Source organism: Sebastes umbrosus, chromosome 19, assembly GCF_015220745.1.
Source record: "Sebastes umbrosus isolate fSebUmb1 chromosome 19, fSebUmb1.pri, whole genome shotgun sequence".
Lineage (NCBI taxonomy): Eukaryota > Metazoa > Chordata > Actinopteri > Perciformes > Sebastidae > Sebastes > Sebastes umbrosus.
Window position 1 is genome coordinate 2,049,751 of NC_051287.1, and position 17,227 is coordinate 2,066,977.

At 36.7% G+C, this 17,227-nt stretch overlaps 2 protein-coding genes and 2 long non-coding RNA genes across 7 annotated transcripts in view; 2 read left to right on the forward strand and 2 right to left on the reverse strand.

Annotated features, from left to right (window-relative positions):
* Positions 1-145: 145 nt before the first annotated feature.
* Positions 146-3,441, reverse strand: LOC119478566 (calponin homology domain-containing protein DDB_G0272472-like). The gene is made up of 3 exons (XM_037753398.1): positions 3,307-3,441; positions 747-2,678; positions 146-662 (listed from the first exon to the last, which is right to left on the reverse strand). The coding sequence occupies exons 1-3, from the start codon at positions 3,334-3,336 to the stop codon at positions 213-215; spliced, it is 2,412 nt and encodes an 803-aa protein (XP_037609326.1). The 5' UTR covers positions 3,337-3,441; the 3' UTR covers positions 146-212.
* A 5,371-nt stretch (positions 3,442-8,812) lies between these two features.
* On the forward strand, positions 8,813-12,241 carry ved (ventrally expressed dharma/bozozok antagonist). The gene is made up of 3 exons (XM_037751836.1): positions 8,813-9,393; positions 10,419-10,678; positions 11,638-12,241. Exons 1-3 carry the CDS (start codon positions 9,153-9,155, stop codon positions 11,983-11,985), a joined length of 849 nt encoding a protein of 282 aa, XP_037607764.1. The 5' UTR covers positions 8,813-9,152; the 3' UTR covers positions 11,986-12,241.
* LOC119477733 lies at positions 10,022-13,701 on the reverse strand. The gene is made up of 2 exons (XR_005204303.1): positions 13,576-13,701; positions 10,022-10,663 (listed from the first exon to the last, which is right to left on the reverse strand). It is a non-coding gene; the product is annotated as an uncharacterized LOC119477733 (long non-coding RNA).
* The window catches only part of LOC119477732, a 48,389-nt gene continuing 44,017 nt past the window's right edge, over positions 12,856-17,227 (forward strand). Inside the window, exons 1-2 of one of the 4 annotated variants that reach the window (XR_005204301.1) lie at positions 12,856-13,013; positions 14,049-14,174. This is a non-coding gene — a long non-coding RNA (uncharacterized LOC119477732). Of the gene's footprint in view, positions 13,014-13,174; positions 13,447-13,946; positions 14,175-17,227 lie in introns of those variants that run through there. The other 3 variants (XR_005204300.1, XR_005204299.1, XR_005204302.1) reach the window with 3 other exon arrangements.

The following is a 17,227-nucleotide window of genomic DNA, read 5'->3' on the forward strand; positions in this document are numbered from 1 at the left end:
TGTAGGTGTAGGAGGTGTAGGGGGATAAATCACTTCACATAGAGCATGTAGGGTGTAGGTGTAGGTGTTGTAGGGGGTGTAGGGGTTGTAGGGTGTAGGGGGTGTAGGGTGTAGAGGGTGTAGGGGTGTGGGTGTAGGGGGTGTAGGTGTAGGGGGTGAAGGGGCGGGATGGTCAGAAGGGGGATGGGGGAAGAATGTGGAGAGAAAGGATGCTACTTCTCTCTCCTCTCTTTCTCCTTCCTCTCCTTCTTCTCCCTTTTCAAGTCCTCCTTCTCTTTTTTCTCCAGAGCCTCCTTTTCCTTCTTCACACTTTTCAACTCCTCCTTCTCTCTTTCCTCCCTCTCCTTCTTCTCTCTCTTCTCTCTTTCCTCCCTCTCCTTCTTCTCTCTCTTCTCTCTTTCCTCCCTCTCCTTCTTCTCTCTCTTCTCTCTTTCCTCCCTCTCTTTCTTCTGTCTCTTCTCCTCCTTCTCCTTCTCCACAATCAGCTTCTTTAACTCCTTCTTCTTGGCATTCATCTCCTCCGCGGTCATCTTCAGTGCTCCCAGGTCAAGTTTCTGGTGGAGCTCCTGGAGGCGGAGGAGTTGTGCCTGGAGGTCTGTGGTGGTGTCGGTCTTGAGCCGGATCTGATCTTCCAGAGGGGCGAGCTTCGTTGTCCACTCGGCCTCGCTCTGGAGGAGCTGCATCTCCTTCTCCTTCAGCCGGACCTCGCTCTGGATGAGCTGCATCTCCTTCTTTAGAGTCAGGACCTCCAGAGCCATCTTGGCCGTCGTCAATCCGGTGATCAGATCATCCTTTTCCAGGACGACCTGGCTCACCTTCCTGTCCGACTCGTCCTGCAGAGATTTGACCATCAGATTCTTTTGATCAAGTGCAGATTGGAGCTCTCTCTCACAGGTCTCTCTGATCTCCCTGTTCTCCTCCTTCCAAGCTTCACAGGCCTTTTCACACTTTTCAGTCCAGCACTGGTTGACCATCAGGATCTCATTCTGCTTTTCAAGCAGACTTTGACTGAGAGAGTTGGTCACCTCCTGTTTCTCCTGCTCCTTGGTCTGCAGATCGTTCTGAACCTGTATCAGGATCTTGTTCTTTTCCAGCTCCCAGCCGGACTCCTTGGCGGCCATCTGCTCCCTCAGGGCAGCGTTTACGGCGGCCAACTCAGTGTTGTGCTGGTGGGAGTCCTTCAGCTGGTTGCTGGTAGTCTGTTTGACCATCACGATCTCGTTCTGCTTTTCAAGCAGACTTCGACTGAGAGAGTCGGTGACCTCCTGTTTCTCCTGCTCCTTGGTCTGCAGGTCCATCTGAGCCTGTATCAGGCTCTGAGCTGAGCTGTTCTTCTCCAGCTCCCAGCCGGACTCCTTGGCGGCCATCTGCTCCCTCAGGGCAGCGTTTTCGGCGGCCAGCTCAGTGTTGTGCTGGTGGGAGTCCTTCAGCTGATTGCTGGTAGTCTGTTTGACCATCACGATCTCGTTCTGCTTTTCAAGCAGACTTTGACTGAGAGAGTCGGTCACGTCCTGTTTCTCCTGCTCCTTGGTCTGCAGGTCCATCTGAACCTGTATCAGGCTCTGATCTGAGCTGTTCTTTTCCAGCTCCCAGCAGGACTCCTTGGCGGCCATCTGCTCCCTCAGGGCAGCGTTTTCGGCAGCCAGCTCAGTGTTGTGCTGCTGGGAGTCCTTCAGCTGGTTGCTGGTAGTCTGGAGGAGTTGAACCTGGAGGTCAGGGTTTTGCTCATCCTGTTCTTTGAGGTCCCTCTGGGCTTCCTTCCTGATGGTTCTCTCTGACCTGAGAGCATTCAGGATCTTGTTCTTCTCCAGATCCCAGCCGGCTATCTGCTCCCTCAGGGCAGCGTTTTCGGCGGCCAGCTCGGTGACCTGTTGAGAGTCCTTCAGCTCGTTGCTGGGAGTCTGTTTGACCATCACGATCTCATTCTGCTTTTCAAGCAGACTTTGACTGAGAGAGACGGTCACCTCCTGTTTCTGAGCCTGTATCGGGATGGCTCTCTGAGCCATCCGGATCTTGTTCTTCTCCAGCTCCCAGCGGGACTCCTTGGCGGCCATCTGCTCCCTCAGGGCAGCGTTTTCGGCGGCCAGCTCAGTGTTGTACTGGTGAGAGTCCTTCAGCTGGTTGCTGGGAGTCTGTTTGACCATCAGGATTTCATTCTGCTTTTCAAGAAGACTTTGATTGAGAGAGTCGATCACCTTCTGTTTCTCCTTCTCCTTGTTCTGCAGGTCGTTCTGAGCCTGTATCTTGATGGCTCTCTGAGCCATCAGGATCTTGTTCTTCTCCAGCTCCCAGCGGGACTCTTTGGCGGCCATCTGCTGCTTCAGGGCAGTGATTTCGGTGGCCAGCTCAGTGTTGTGCTGGTGAGAGTCCTTCAGCTGGTTGCTGGGAGTCTGGAGGAGTTGAACCTGGAGGTCAGGGTTGTCCTGTCCTTTGAAGCCCTTCTGGGCTTCTTTCCTGATGAGTCTCTCTGACTTGAGAGCCTTCAGGATCCTCATCTTCTCCTCTTCCCAGCTGGAATCCTTGGCGGCCATCTGCTCCCTCAGAGCAGCAATGACTGAGGCCTGCTCAAAGTTCTGTTTTCTGAGATACTGCATCTCCTTGCTGGGAGCCTGCTGGGTAGCGGCTTCAACCAGCTCTTGGTCAAGTGACGGAAAGACCACCGAGAAAACAGTCCCGTCCTAACGTTGGATCACACAAAGAGACAGTTGAAAGTACTGAAGCCAACTCCATCTGCTTCTAAAGAGCACTGTGAAGCTACTTTTTCTGAAACACACTGATTCAGTTGGTCACAAGAGTCTAGCCAAGTTCAGCCTCACACCACAGAATCACATCTTTCTACTGTTTCCTTTATACTATACACACAGAACACCATTTATACTGTCAATAACTTCAGTTTCAGATCAGTTTTTTGGAGATCAGGTTGATCTAAAATCTTTTGGTGAAGTTTAGAATATGTTTTCAGTTCTGTTTTTTGTTAATTTAACTGTAAAAAACAGCCCTGTTTTAGTCCACATACGTATCTTATACTGCTCATGCATTTGTCAAAAGTTTAGACAAAAGATTAAAAAGCAGATGAAACTGTGGGCTGGCCTAGATCAGTGTAACGCTGAACAAAGTGTGTTTAAAGGCCTAGATCAGTGTAACGCTGAACAAAGTGTGTTTAAAGGCCTAGATCAGTGTAACGTTGAACAAAGTGTGTTTAAAGGCCTAGAACAGTGTATCGCTGAACAAAGTGTGTTTAAAGTCCTAGATCAGTGTAACGCTGAACAAAGTATGTTTAAAGGTGTCTGGCTGAGAAGATCTCACCTCGTTTCTTGAACGGACGATCTTCTCCATCGTAGCACAACGGAGGTGTTAGTTGTGGTAACGGAGTATAATACAGTAGTAACGCTGTACGGAGTATAATACAGTAGTATTATACGAGGACAATACAGTAGTAACGCTGTACGGAGTATAATACAGTAGTATTATACGAGGACAATACAGTAGTAACGCTGTACGGAGTATAATACAGTAGTATTATACGAGGACAATACAGTAGTAACGCTGTACGGAGTATAATACAGTAGTATTATACGAGGACAATACAGAAGTAACACTGTATTGAAGTAGCTATAGCAGGTATGTAGTAGATTGACTAACTGTCGCTCTGGTCACACGCTCTGTTATCACTGAGAGATGCTTCTCTGGTGAAGGTTCGACTATAACTGAGTTGTTAGACTGCAGGAGCTTCTACTGGTGCACACACAACATTCTAGTGACTTTATGATGTCACTAAGCCACATTCTGTTTAATGTGATGTCACTAAGCCACATTCTGTTTAATGTGATGTCACTAAGCCACATTCTGATGTGATGTCACGTTTCAGAAACTGATGTCATGTTTCAGAATGTGATGTGATGTCACGTTTCAGAATGTGATGTCACACTGCACTGTGGTCACATGACTTCTCCAGACTGAAAAACTGCAAAATGGAGGTTTCTAAAAGTTTTTTTTTTCTTTCTTTTTTCATTATCTATATATAAAAGTTCAATACAGTAGATTCATAAACATGTTCAGATTTTATTTTGTTACAAAATAAAATTCTACAAATATTTTTTAAAGTATAAAATAATATAAATTATACAATAAATAAAATATAAGGAAAGAAAAAGATGAATAAAAACAATAAAACTATTTTGTTAAACAATTGGAATAAAGGACGTGCTGAAAGTCGACCTGCCCAACATGGCCGATGATATAAAGTCCTCTGAGGGTCTCTCAGTGTTTCAATATGAAATATTACACCTTCTCTATTCTACATTTTTATTAAACACAACAATGCTTGTATTTTACAGTAAAGGCTTCTTGGTTCCTATAGCAGACGACCGTTGACCCCGCTCAACCACTTCTTCATGTTACTTCCATCAGGGATCCAGAACCGGGTCGAGACACTAAAAATGGGTTCAAGATGATCAGAGATATAATCGTCCATGAGGACGGCTCGCCTTGTTGTAAGGTTCTTTATCGTTTCCACCACAGAGGAGCCTCGACTCTGAGCTATTTAATTCATGATATCGGCCAAAACCAGCGACTCCCATCTGGTCATTTTATAACATAATATAGATAATCACAATAACATTACATATATAACGTGATGAATTTAGTCCATCTCCCACCCCGAGCCTCCCCACCTTCAGTGCCCATTGAAACGGATGGGAAAGTAATCAGTGTTTTTATTATTGTTAATCTTAAAAACTATTATCTGGACAATGAAAGGTTAAATAAACACGTATCCATAAAGCTGTCCTTGGATATCTGTAAAATCCAACAACTGTGTCGTTTACTGTACATGTGTTCCACTTATGTGACAATCTTTGTCCCCTGAATGTTTTTAAGGGTAAATCCAAAACACAGAGACAATCCTACCAAAAAAGACAAACATCAGTCATGACCGACATTTAAGATTTGAAGTCTTTAAAAAAAAAAAAGACACAATTTTGTAGTTTCAATTATGCAAAAATAAACTTAACACATAAATAACAGCAAAAACAAAATAAAATTGTTATTTTAAACATCGGTACCGGCCAAAACTTTGTAATCGTCACTTCCCTGCTTTTTAAAGGTCTGAAGATGTTGAATGATCCAGTAATTCACAAGCAAAGATTACATTTACTAAAAAACGTAATTTTATGCAGCAGAAATTTGTTTACAACTTCTTCTGGTTTAGACACCTGAGATCTGGAGAAACGTTGTGAGTGAACTAATTATTCTATTTATTTTTTAATTCTCCAGACTCTCCGGTCTTCATCTCTCATCCTCACTTCTTTAACGCCGATCCGGTGCTGCTGGACTTCGTTCAGGGTCTCAATCCAACCGAAGACGAGCACGGCCTCTCACCGACATCCACCCGGTGAGCACGCACACATCTATGGCATGAAAAGAGTTCTTCTAGGTCCATCAAATACAAACTAAACAAATCTTGGTGGTGCCAAAATTCCAATACACATTCATGTCTATTTATTACATAAGTTCATCTTCTTCCCTTTTAACTTAAAGGTCCCATATCGCGCTCATTTTCAGCTACATACTTGTATTTTATGTTTCTAGTAGAACATGTTTACATGCTTTTATCTTCATAAAAATCTTTATTTTCCTCATATACTAGCTGCCTGAATATACCTGTATTTATCCTCTGTCTGAAACGCTCCGTTTCAGTGCATTTCAACAGAATTGCAATGGAATTGCGTTGCTAGGCAACAGCTTGTGTATATGTTTACTTCCTGTCAGCTGATGTTATTCATATACACTTGCCACAAGAAAATAAACATTTTACAATATTTATGTTTAAAACTGTGAAATGGTCTAGATAAAAACAGTTTTATATCTATGATCTATATATATATTGTATATTTGTGACATCACAAATGGACAGAAATCCTGACGGCTTGTTTCAAAGACACAGTTTCTGAATACATGGCTGTCTGTATTTCTCTGTCAATACTTTCACAGTATTTATATTACACTTAAACCTGCTTTATAATATAAAAGCCATGAAAATCTCACTATTTTACAATATGGGACCTTTAAATATAAATTACTCTGTGGTTTGAAATTTAAACCATTATGTCTTTCCATGGACAGATGCATTGACATGATTTCAGTAATTTAGTTCTACGTTTTCAAAACAGAAATCCTTAAAATTAGAAGTAAACATGAATAATTATTACACTAAATTTATGTTTGTATTCTCCCACGGAATTTAAAATTCTATATATAAAGATAGATGCTTTATTTCTTTAAATTTCTATAATAATTCTAATTCTCTCCTCCCTCCTCTCCTCTCCTCTCCTCTCCTCGGTCCATCCAGGTGATGGTGATGATGACTGTTATGAGCCTCTTCACAGGTCGGATCATCCTCCTCAGGTCGTTATCAGTCACTTCACCTTGATCCCTAAATCCAGTTTACCATTGAAAGACACTCAAGATGGTTTCACATCATTTAAGGCGCCACAGAATAGATTATCCCCATTATCCTACTTACTTATCCTACAGGAGGTACTTATTATCCTATAGGAGGAACCTTTATCCAAGTAAACAATCTGAGTACTTCCACCTCCACTAGTTTCTATATATGTGATATCATGAGGGAGTATTCCTTTGAGTCTTTGGTACTTAAAGTGAATTTAGTATCATTACTGTTGTTAAATAACTTATAATAAAAAGGTAGACAGGTACTTAAATATATTTATATGCAGCGGTGGAAAGTAACATTTACTCAAATATTATAAGTAACGTTTTAGGTACTTGTACTTTACTTGAGCACTTACATTTATGGTACTTTAAACTTCTACTTTGCTACATTTCAGAGGGAAATAATGTACTGTTCTACCAACAACAGTAAAATGCTACATTCATAATAATAATAATATAATATGTAATAATATTTCACACAGGGGACATTTTTCTGCATTAAGTACTCATAATTTATATATATACATATATATATAAATATAAATTAAAAAATTGCAATAAATTAAAAAATTAAAAAGTATGTAGAAAAATGTCCCCTGTGAGTGAAATATTATTTAATATTATATTTATTTATTAATTTGATATTTTGTTGGGAATATTTCTGTGAGTATTTGGTATTTAAAATGTATTTATAGCATTGTTACTGTTGGTAAATTATTTTTAGATAGACATTTATTTATTTATAGCAGTGTTAAAGTAACTAAGTACATTTACTCAAGTACTGTACTTAAGTACAATTGTAGGTACTTGTACTCTACATGAGTGCTCTCATTTTACGCTACTTTATACCTCTACTACATCTCAGAGGGAAATAATGGACTTTTTTTCCCCAACAACAGTTAAATGTTACTTATACATTAGAGTATTTGTAAACTGCTGTATTGGTACTTTCACTCAAGTAAATGATCTGAATACTTCTTCCACCACTGGTTTGTAGTAATCTTGTGTATTTATCTTTATTTCCTGTAATATTTTTATATCAATCCGCTCTCACAGTATTCCTGTGAGTACTTTAACAGACCTGCTAAAAGGGATTTATTTACATTAATGGAAAGTACATCTACTCAAGTACTTGTAAGTATTTGAATTGTAAAATGCTCTATATTTCTTGTTTCTTGTTAATTCAGTAATATTACACTACATTTCTAGTGATTATTGATCCTTGTTGGATCATTTTAAATCAATTAAAAGAAAGATACCTCGACTTTAAAACCCGTCAGTGTTAAATCTCTTGTTATATACGTCATATCAGTGACTCTCCTTTAATCTGGGATCATCCCGGATTAACTGTTGCCGTTAAATTAAACCACTCACTGCTCGTTATTCACCTGAAGGCTCTTTTCAAATGATGCTAATGGACGTTTAAATGACTGTTTGTGATGAGCAGTTTAGCACCGAGGAGGATCAACGTTTGATTAATGACCGGAAATACAGTTTATCATGTGAAAGGCTGCAAATAAGGATTACTGTTTTATCAATTAATCTGCAGATATTATGATTTCACATGTCTTTGATTGTCTGCAGATGATTTTTTATAATTAATTAATTAATATTTTGGTCTTTAAAATATCAGAAAATTGTTTAAAATGCGTGTTATAATTTCCCAGAATGCAAGTTGACGTATTCAGAATAATTTTCTCTGTCGGACCAACAGTCTAAAACCCAAATATATTCAATTTACAATCATAGAAAACTGAGAAAAAAAACATTTTCATTCACATATCTGGAGGTCAGAGGTCAACTCCTTTGAAAATGGCTATGACAATTTTTCCTCACCAAAACTTTAGCGTAAGTTTTGAGTGTTATTTAACCTCCTTCTCGACAAGCTAGTATTTTTCAGATTTTTTTCCTAACATTTTTGGGGCTTTTTTTTTTTTTTTATTATATATTTTTCTAACTTTTTTTCAAACAATTTTCTTTTACGTTTTTCTGTTTTGTTTTTTTTTCACATTTTTTTTCTGACTTTTTTTTTATTTACATTTTTTTGCCTTTTTTTCTAACATTTTTCTGTTTTGTTTTTTTTTTACGTTTTTTCTAACTTTTTTTTTTTTTTGTTATAATATATTTTCTAACATTTTTTGACTTTTTTTTTTTACATTTTTCTAACTTCTCACTATTTTTATTATGTGTATTTGAGTTGGATATGCAGAAAATGATGGAATAGACTAAAGTGAAACTGTGAAGGAGACAGAAACAGGATTTGATGTATTTACAGTGAGGACGAGGTGGTGGAGGTGGAGGTGGTGGAGATGCAGACAGTTTGGGCTGAGGTGTGTCTATTATCTTTTTATTTTGGAGGCAGGAAGGAGGGATGGGGGGTGGAGGTCTGGAGGTGGAGGGGGGTCCTTCCAGACTCACTGGAGCCTGCCAGTAACAGCCTCATTGAGACTGAATGAGACGTCTTAATTACTCCAGTTGTGAAAACTAAAGGAGGCGGGTGGAGGGACGGGAGGATGTCTGCTTTGATCTCAGAGTCTGAGGGAGTTTGATGCCCCCCTATAAATACAGACCAGCAGAGCTGAGGGGGGTTAGTTAAACTCTCCCAGTACCAGGACCAGGACCAGCACAGACCACCTCCTGCACTCTGGAACTTTTATAACACACAAGGATTTACTCTTTTTTTGAGATACTCTGCAGCCATGAGAGGAGATTTTTCTATCGAGTGGATGGCCCAGAGCAGCCAGCCTGTAGGTACAGAGACCGCCTCGGCCTCTGGACCTGGACCAGGACCAGGACCCGCTGCCTGTGGGACTCATTCAGAGAGTCTGCCGGGTTTTTACTGCAGACAGAAGGCAGAAAATTCACCGGAGCAGCAAGAAAGCAGGAGCCAGGACCTGGATGCTTTCAGTCTGCAGCACCAAACCTCTCACAGTAACCAAGGTACGTTCAGTCCAAACTATCTGCTCAAGTACTTGTACTTTACTTGAGCGTCAGTAAATACAATTTTAAGGATATACATCAAATGAAACCAAATAAAATAAAATTATGTAATTAAACATTTTTAGACTTTTGTTTTGGACTGTTTGGGGGACTATTTTTGTTTATTTATTTATTTTGTGTTTTTGTTTTTATTTTATCTATATATTCACTTATTTATTTTATTTTTTGTATTTTATTTAATTTTTAATGTTTATTTTTTCTTATTTTTAAAAAATATATATATATTTTTGTATTTATTTGTTTAATTTATTTTTCATTATTTGGGAGACTTGGGACACTCATTTCATATTTGTGTTGACTTATTTATTTTATTAATTTATATATTTACCTTGAGTTTAATGTATTTAATTTAATTTTTTTTATGTATTTAATTTTATTTTTTATTTTATGTTATGTTTATATATATAGTAAAAGTCTCTTGTATTTAATTTATTTATTTATTCTTATGTTAGTTAATTGTTTGATATATTTATGCTGTCCTTTAGTTACATCACAAATTAAGATTTTTGCTCACAAAACGTATAAAAAAATGATTTTTTTGTTAAATTTAACTACTCATTATTTAACATTTTCTTGAATGTATTTTTAATAACAAAACAAACATTGTGAAGTTCTCACTTTGGGCTGACACCATTTTTGTTATTTTCACAATTTTTTCCAATCAAACAATCGATTGATTCATGGAGAAAATAATCAGCAGATTAATCCATCATGAAAATAATCAATAATTAATAGTTCAAAATGAGCTCAGATCAACCAACATTAAAATCCTGCTTTTACATTAATGCATGAGGAATAATAATCTAATGATTGAATATATAAAAGCACAAGTCAATATTTTAATACTTTTAGCAGCATTATACTGACATACTTGTACTGAGGGAGTATTTTTACTATGTGGTTTGAGTACTTAAAGGAATACTTCCATCAGTCTAACATGATGTCTTCTTTGTTCCTCTCTGCAGTGACTGAAGCAGGTTTCAGTAGCGGGACGGAGGAGGAGACCTCAGGGTACGAGAGTGAAGGTGGTCGCTCCGTCTCCCCCACGGCGACCGCCGACTGCTCCTCCACCTCGCCAGCGTCGCCTCTGTCTGGGAGGAGGCCTCGTACGGCCTTCACGGCGGAGCAGATCAGCAGCCTGGAGAGGGCCTTCAAGAGGAACGCCTACCTGGGAACACAAGACAAGGCCGAGCTCTGCAAGAAGCTCAACCTGTCTGACAAACAGGTAACAATCATCAATACGTCATAATCAATATGTGTTCACTTACATCATGTCCTCTGTTTTATTTTACTTTGTTTAGCAAAGCTGATTCCAGCATTTTTAGACTCAATACATGAATACAATTCCCAGCAGTGTCAGTAAATACAATTTTATATCAAATAAAGCAACAAAAATAAAATTATGTAATTGAAACATTTTAGAGACTTTTTTTTTGTTTTGGGCTGTTTGGTGGACTATTTTCATTTATTTATTTGTGTTTTTATTTTTTATCTTACTTATATATTCACTTATTTATTTTATTTTTTGTATTTTATTTTATTTTTCATGTTTATTTTTTAATTTTTTTTTAAATATATATATTTTTTATATTTGTTTGTTAGATTTAGTTTTGATTATTTTGGAGACTTGGACTTTTTTGTAGGTCTATTTGGGGGACTATTTTTGTTTATTTATTTATTGGTGTTTTTATTTTTATTTCATTTATATATTCATATATTTATGTTTTATTTTTTAAAGATTTTTTAAGATTTATTTTTACTATTCGGGAGACTTCATTTAATATTTTTGTTGATTTATTTGTTTTATTTTATTTATATTTTATTTTTTGCTGTATTTTTCTATTTTCATTATTTTATTTCATTATTATTCGTATTTTATGTTCATTTATAAATAGTATAATTTTCTTGTATTTATTTCATTTCATTATTTCTTGTTTTAGTTATTTGTTTGATTTATTTATGTTATTATTATTATGGGGACATGGACTCAATATTTCATATTTTAGTAGATTTCTTTTTTTATTTTTATTATTCCACCTGTTTGTTTGCTGTATTTTTCAGAATTTTTTTAATTAATTTATTAATTACATTTATTTATTTCACAATAACATCCTGTCTTCAGCCTTGATGTTCACTAATGAAGAAAATATTGTGTATTAATATTAGATTTTTTCTTCTTCTCAGATCAGAAACTGGTTCCAGAACCGGCGGATGAAGCTGAAGAGGACGGTGCAGGACGCCCTGGCTCACGCATGCCAGGCAAACGTTGCCTCTCAGTTCATGCATTACCCCGAGCTGCAGGCCTACAGACCGGGTCCCTACACCAGGTACCACTCAGCATCAGTACCGGAGGGCCCGACGGCGGCCTCCTACGTCCATCCACACAGCCTGCAGTATGGCTCCTCTCTGCCCAGTGTCCCCTCACTGCCCCTGGACTCTTTCTACCAGTACAACGGTCTCCCAGCAGTCATGCTGCCCTCTGCCTCAACACCACTCATGGGAACCTACCCGAGCTACCCCCAGTATTACTGATGCTCTCATCTTCACTGTGATATTCTGTCAGACAAAATTAGAATGCATTGATTTTATTCAATCATCAATGCTAACGGAAATAATAAGGAACAGTTCTTCCTGCTGTGAAGCTTAAGTCCAACAGGGTGGTTGTGTGCAATACTGTGATTTATGTGTGTGTGTGTTTGTATCTCTGATGTATAGTTTGGATATATTTAAATTTGAATCTAAGAAGTTGTTTTATTTGATTTGTGTTTGTTATGTGAAATCAGACTGCTAAAATAAAAACATTATTAAGACTTAACATGTCATCTGATGTGTTGTCATCCTTATTATCTGGAAGTAAAATATCAATATATTATTTTTGAGGTACTTTGCCAACATGGAAGTATTTTCCATTATTTGCTACTTTAAACTTCTACTCCACTATATTGCAGGATGAGTACTTTTACTTTTGATTTCCTGATAATACTTTTATAATTTTACCATAAGTTTTTTTTTGCAGGACTTTTACTTGTAATTGAATACTTTTCCATCATGGTATTACTACTTTTACTCAAGTAAAAGATCTGAAACTTCTTCTACCTCTGAAACTGAGCATATATTTTGAATGTGAAATCCTTATCTGCACCGTTGTCCACCGTTAAGTCCACCGTTGTGTTTTTGCTAAACTTAAATTCACATCTCACAAAATTTTAAGCATGTTAAAAAATGTGACTGAGTTATTTAATATCTCTGTGATATCTTTATTTATTTATTTTTGGCCCACTGCCACCTCCCATTTTTAATCCCATATTAAACGTGCTAAATTTGATAACCAGAGCATTAATATAGCATCAAACAACTATTTGTTATGTAAAGATATAAAGATATAGAGGATTATTGTCTACCTGAGCAGAGCACGTCTTTGTTGACATCACCGGGCGTGCTTGGAGTGCGTGCTCGTGCATGTGAGCGTGCAAAGAACGTATATATTGCCAAGAGGCAGAGCTACACTTCCGTACCATTTTGTAGTGAAAGCTACTACCAGTAAAACATCCGCCTACAAAGTGCCATACAAAAGTAAAAACAAAATTATTTCTATTCTATTGTCATTCTACCGAAGTGGCCTGTGTTGAACAATAAAATATTGTAAATATAATAAGCGTGTTCAGTTTAAAACGGCAGCAGCGGCTGTTGTAAAAACAAATAAACACCGTAGATATATCTCTTTGCTTCTATACTCTTTGGAGCCGTTGAGAGCTCGCGCCTAGAGGAGCCGAAAACCGCGAAATCTGATCTGAGATCTGCAAAAACTCTCGCGAGACTCGCTGCCCGACGACTTATCGAGGTCAAAGCCAAACCTTGACAATCTCGCGAGATTTTTCCCAGTTTGCGGGCTAGTAGTTGTACTAATTTTGAGTATTTTTAAATATAACTTTACTTGTACTATAGTATTTTTTTGTACTGAAAGCTACTACCAGTAAAACGTCCGCCTACAAAGTAAGTGCCATACAATAGTCAAAATGATTATTTCTATTGTATTGTCATTCTACCGAAGTGGTTTATGTTGAAGAATAAAATATTGTAAATATGATAAAGCGTGATCAGTTTAAAATAGCGGCAACCCACCGTAGTTATATCTCTTTGTTTCTCTACTCTTTGGAGCCGTTGAGAGCTCTTGCCTAGAAAGGAGCCGAAAACCTAGAAATCTGATCTGAGATCTGCAAAAAACAGAAACTCTCGCGAGAATCGCTGTCAGACGACTATCGAAGTCAATGCCAAACCTTGATAATATCGCGAGATTTAGCCACTACCAAGTTGATCGTGCCAATCCCGTACTTGTACTAGTTTTGAGTATTTTTTAAATATAACTACTGTATTTTTTTTTTTTTTTTATTTATTTATTTATTTATTTTTTTATCTCTAGTAAGCCTATTATGCTTTGGCATAGGTCTATGTAAAAAATTAAATAAAATGGCGAGTTAGCAAAGTGACGCTGCTTCATCTCGAACAGGTGCATGCCGGGAGTAGCTACCATGCCCTGCTAAATACTAACATGATTTCTGCAGGAACGTTTCCAGTGAGATGTTGTGTGTTTGTAGACTGGTTATAGGCTTGTGTGGACTGGTTCTACTGGGAAAGAGACGCTGTGTGAACTGGTTATAATGATGCACGGAGAAGCAGCACAGAAGTTTTACCTGGAGACTACCTGGATGACGCTTCTACAGGTGAGTCCAGTACAACATCACCTGCAACGTTATGATGCTGATGGCTGTACTCAATTCAATTCAATTCAATTTGCTTTATTGATCATGACTGTCAGGTGAACAATATTGGCAAAGCGTCAATTCAATAATAAACACAAATAAAAAAAAGAACAAAACAAAAACATATATAGATATATATACATATATATACAATTCATTAAGCAAATTACAATATATAGATAGTTATTGTTTTCTTCCATTTACATGCATGTTCTTTTTAAATAAGTAATTAATATTTGTTGTGTCAATAAAACAAACAAACAAATAAAAAACAATTAATAACAATACATTGCAATATCAAAGGATAAATGTAAAAACAACAAATGAACAATTTAAATAGAAGGAATATAATAATAGGAACAAAATAAACAAGGGGAATATTAAAAAAATGGAACAATATATATACATATTGACAATAAGCAGACTACTAACACAATTGCACAGGTGTAAATATGATATTGCACAGTGAGAATGAAATTCCACCTGAAGGTATTGCACAGTATACAGTATCGTTGCATCTTTAATAAAAAGCATCAGCGCCTCACTATCCATCATTTGAGGTCTAGATTAATATTTTAATTCACTCAACTTTATTCTCCTTAAAAATGCCTCCAAATGTTTCTGCTTTTGTGTTTTTGTATAATCGTTGTTCCAGATTATGACCAAAGGGAGGAACTATGTGTCCCAGTTCCAAGTGTTCCTCCAGTGTCACATTCACTGGATTCAGTTTTCAGCTTTTGATTTTCATGTTGCACAATTACTGAGAAATCCCATGTAGAACAGAGTGTTTTTTCCTTAGCTACCATTGAGGACACTGAGGTCATGTTCTTGGTAATATTTATGGGAATTTATGGGTTTAATGACATGAAAAGGAGTTTACATGCAGAGTAGGCCGATTCTAATATTTATCAGACTAAATGTCACTGAATTTAATTTAATTAAGTTTTCAGGCAAAACATTTTTAATAAATTAAAGTTAGTATCCACCTGATCTACATACCTGGCAGTGTGGAGAAGACTGAAATAAGATGAGATATAACTTTATATATATATCCCAGGGGGAAATGGTTGTGCAGCTGTCGCACTACAAAGTAGGAAAGCATGCAAATATATAAAATATGAATGAAGGTGCAAGTATAAAAATATAAATATACAGGTATCCAAAATATAAACAATGCCCAAAAATATAAAGAAGGTATAATGGTAAGAGATAACATTTACAGAAAATATTAATTAATAGTTGAACTAATAAATAATCTATGACATTTTGTGTTTGTTTTTTTAAATACTCAGAAAATTGTATGGAGTCTGGTTTGCTGATGATCCATATATCCTTGTGTACAAAATACTTCTCTTTAGGACTACAACTAAAGATTATTTTCATTGTCGATTAATCTGTTGATTATTTTCTTGATGAATCGATTATTAGTTTGTTCTATAAAGTGGTGAAAAAATGTGGATCAGTGTTTCCCAAAGCCAAAGATGACGTCGTCAAATGTCTCGTTTTGTCCAAAACTCAAAGATATTCAGTTTACTGTCATAGAGGAGGAAAGAAACCAGAAATATTCACATATAAGAAGCTGCAATCAGAGAATTTTGACTTGTTTTTCTTCAGAAATTACTCAAACTGATGAATCAAAATAGTTGGTGATTAATTTAATAGTTAACAATTGTTGCAGCTCTACTTCTCTGACGTATTCAGGACTTTGGGAACAGGGGTTTACCAAACCACCACAACCTGTTATCCAGCTCTGAAGTGGATCGACACCTTTAAGCTTTTCCCTATTTAGGCATCTGTTCATGTTCAACACATGAAATAAACAGGCTCTCTGATAAATAAGGTTTATATTAGACAACACAACACAACACAAGGTATATAAAGTGAAACAAAAACACCTCCAGAGTAGCGGTGGTGAATACTGCAGCTGTGGTTTCACCTGTGATCTCACTGGTGCTGCTGACAAGAAAATCCACCTGAAAAATGCAAATGCAATTGCAAATGTCCCCATTGTGGGACTAATAAAGGAATATCTTATCTGAAAACTGACCTGAGAGGAAAATGAAACTCTGCTGCTATCTGTGGGCAGAAATGGGTAATGCAGTAATAATGTAATAACTTGTTTACATGCAGCAGTGGTGGAAAGTAAAGAAATACATTTACATTTCTACTGAAGCACTGAGGTACTTGTACTTTACTTGAGTATTTCCATTTTCTGCTACTTTATACTTCTACTACACCACATCTCAGATGGAAATATTGTACTTCTTACTCCACTACATTTATCTTATAACTTAAAAGTCACTTTGCAGATTCAGATTAATAACAAGAAATAAATGACAGTGTAATTCACAAGCTACCTGACAGATAAAGTATATAAAATATTTGTAACATTAAAGTGATGAACCCATTAATGTATCAATTATTATAATACAGTGATATAATCTATTCTGAACTGGGTCATTCTTTTACTTTTGGTACTTTAAGTAACGAGTCAGCTCACTGGCTTTATGACTCTTATCTACTTGTAGCACTATATATATATATGTGTATATATTTTTTTAGTAATAATTTATTGGGAGTAACAATAGGTGTAAAGAAACATACAAATAAAGCATATTTATCTATAGTAGGTCACAAAAATATTTTGCACATATAAAAACACAACCCAACATGTACATTTTTAAAAATTTTACTTGTAATGGAATATTTGCTATTTTTTACTCTTCTTCCACCATTAGCAATACCAGACAGTATATTATTTATCTAAAGTAGGTCACAAAAATATTTTGCACATATAAAAACACAACCCAACAAGTACATTTTTTTTTTTTTTTTTTAATTGTAATGGAATATTTTATACTGTAGTATTGCTATTTTTACTCTTCTTCCACCACTAGCAATACCAGGTAGGTCACAAAAATATTTTGCACATATAAAAACACAACCCTGTATTTTTTTCCACTATAAAAATGAAGAAAAACAAAGTATGTCGACACATTTTACCAGCTGTAGCC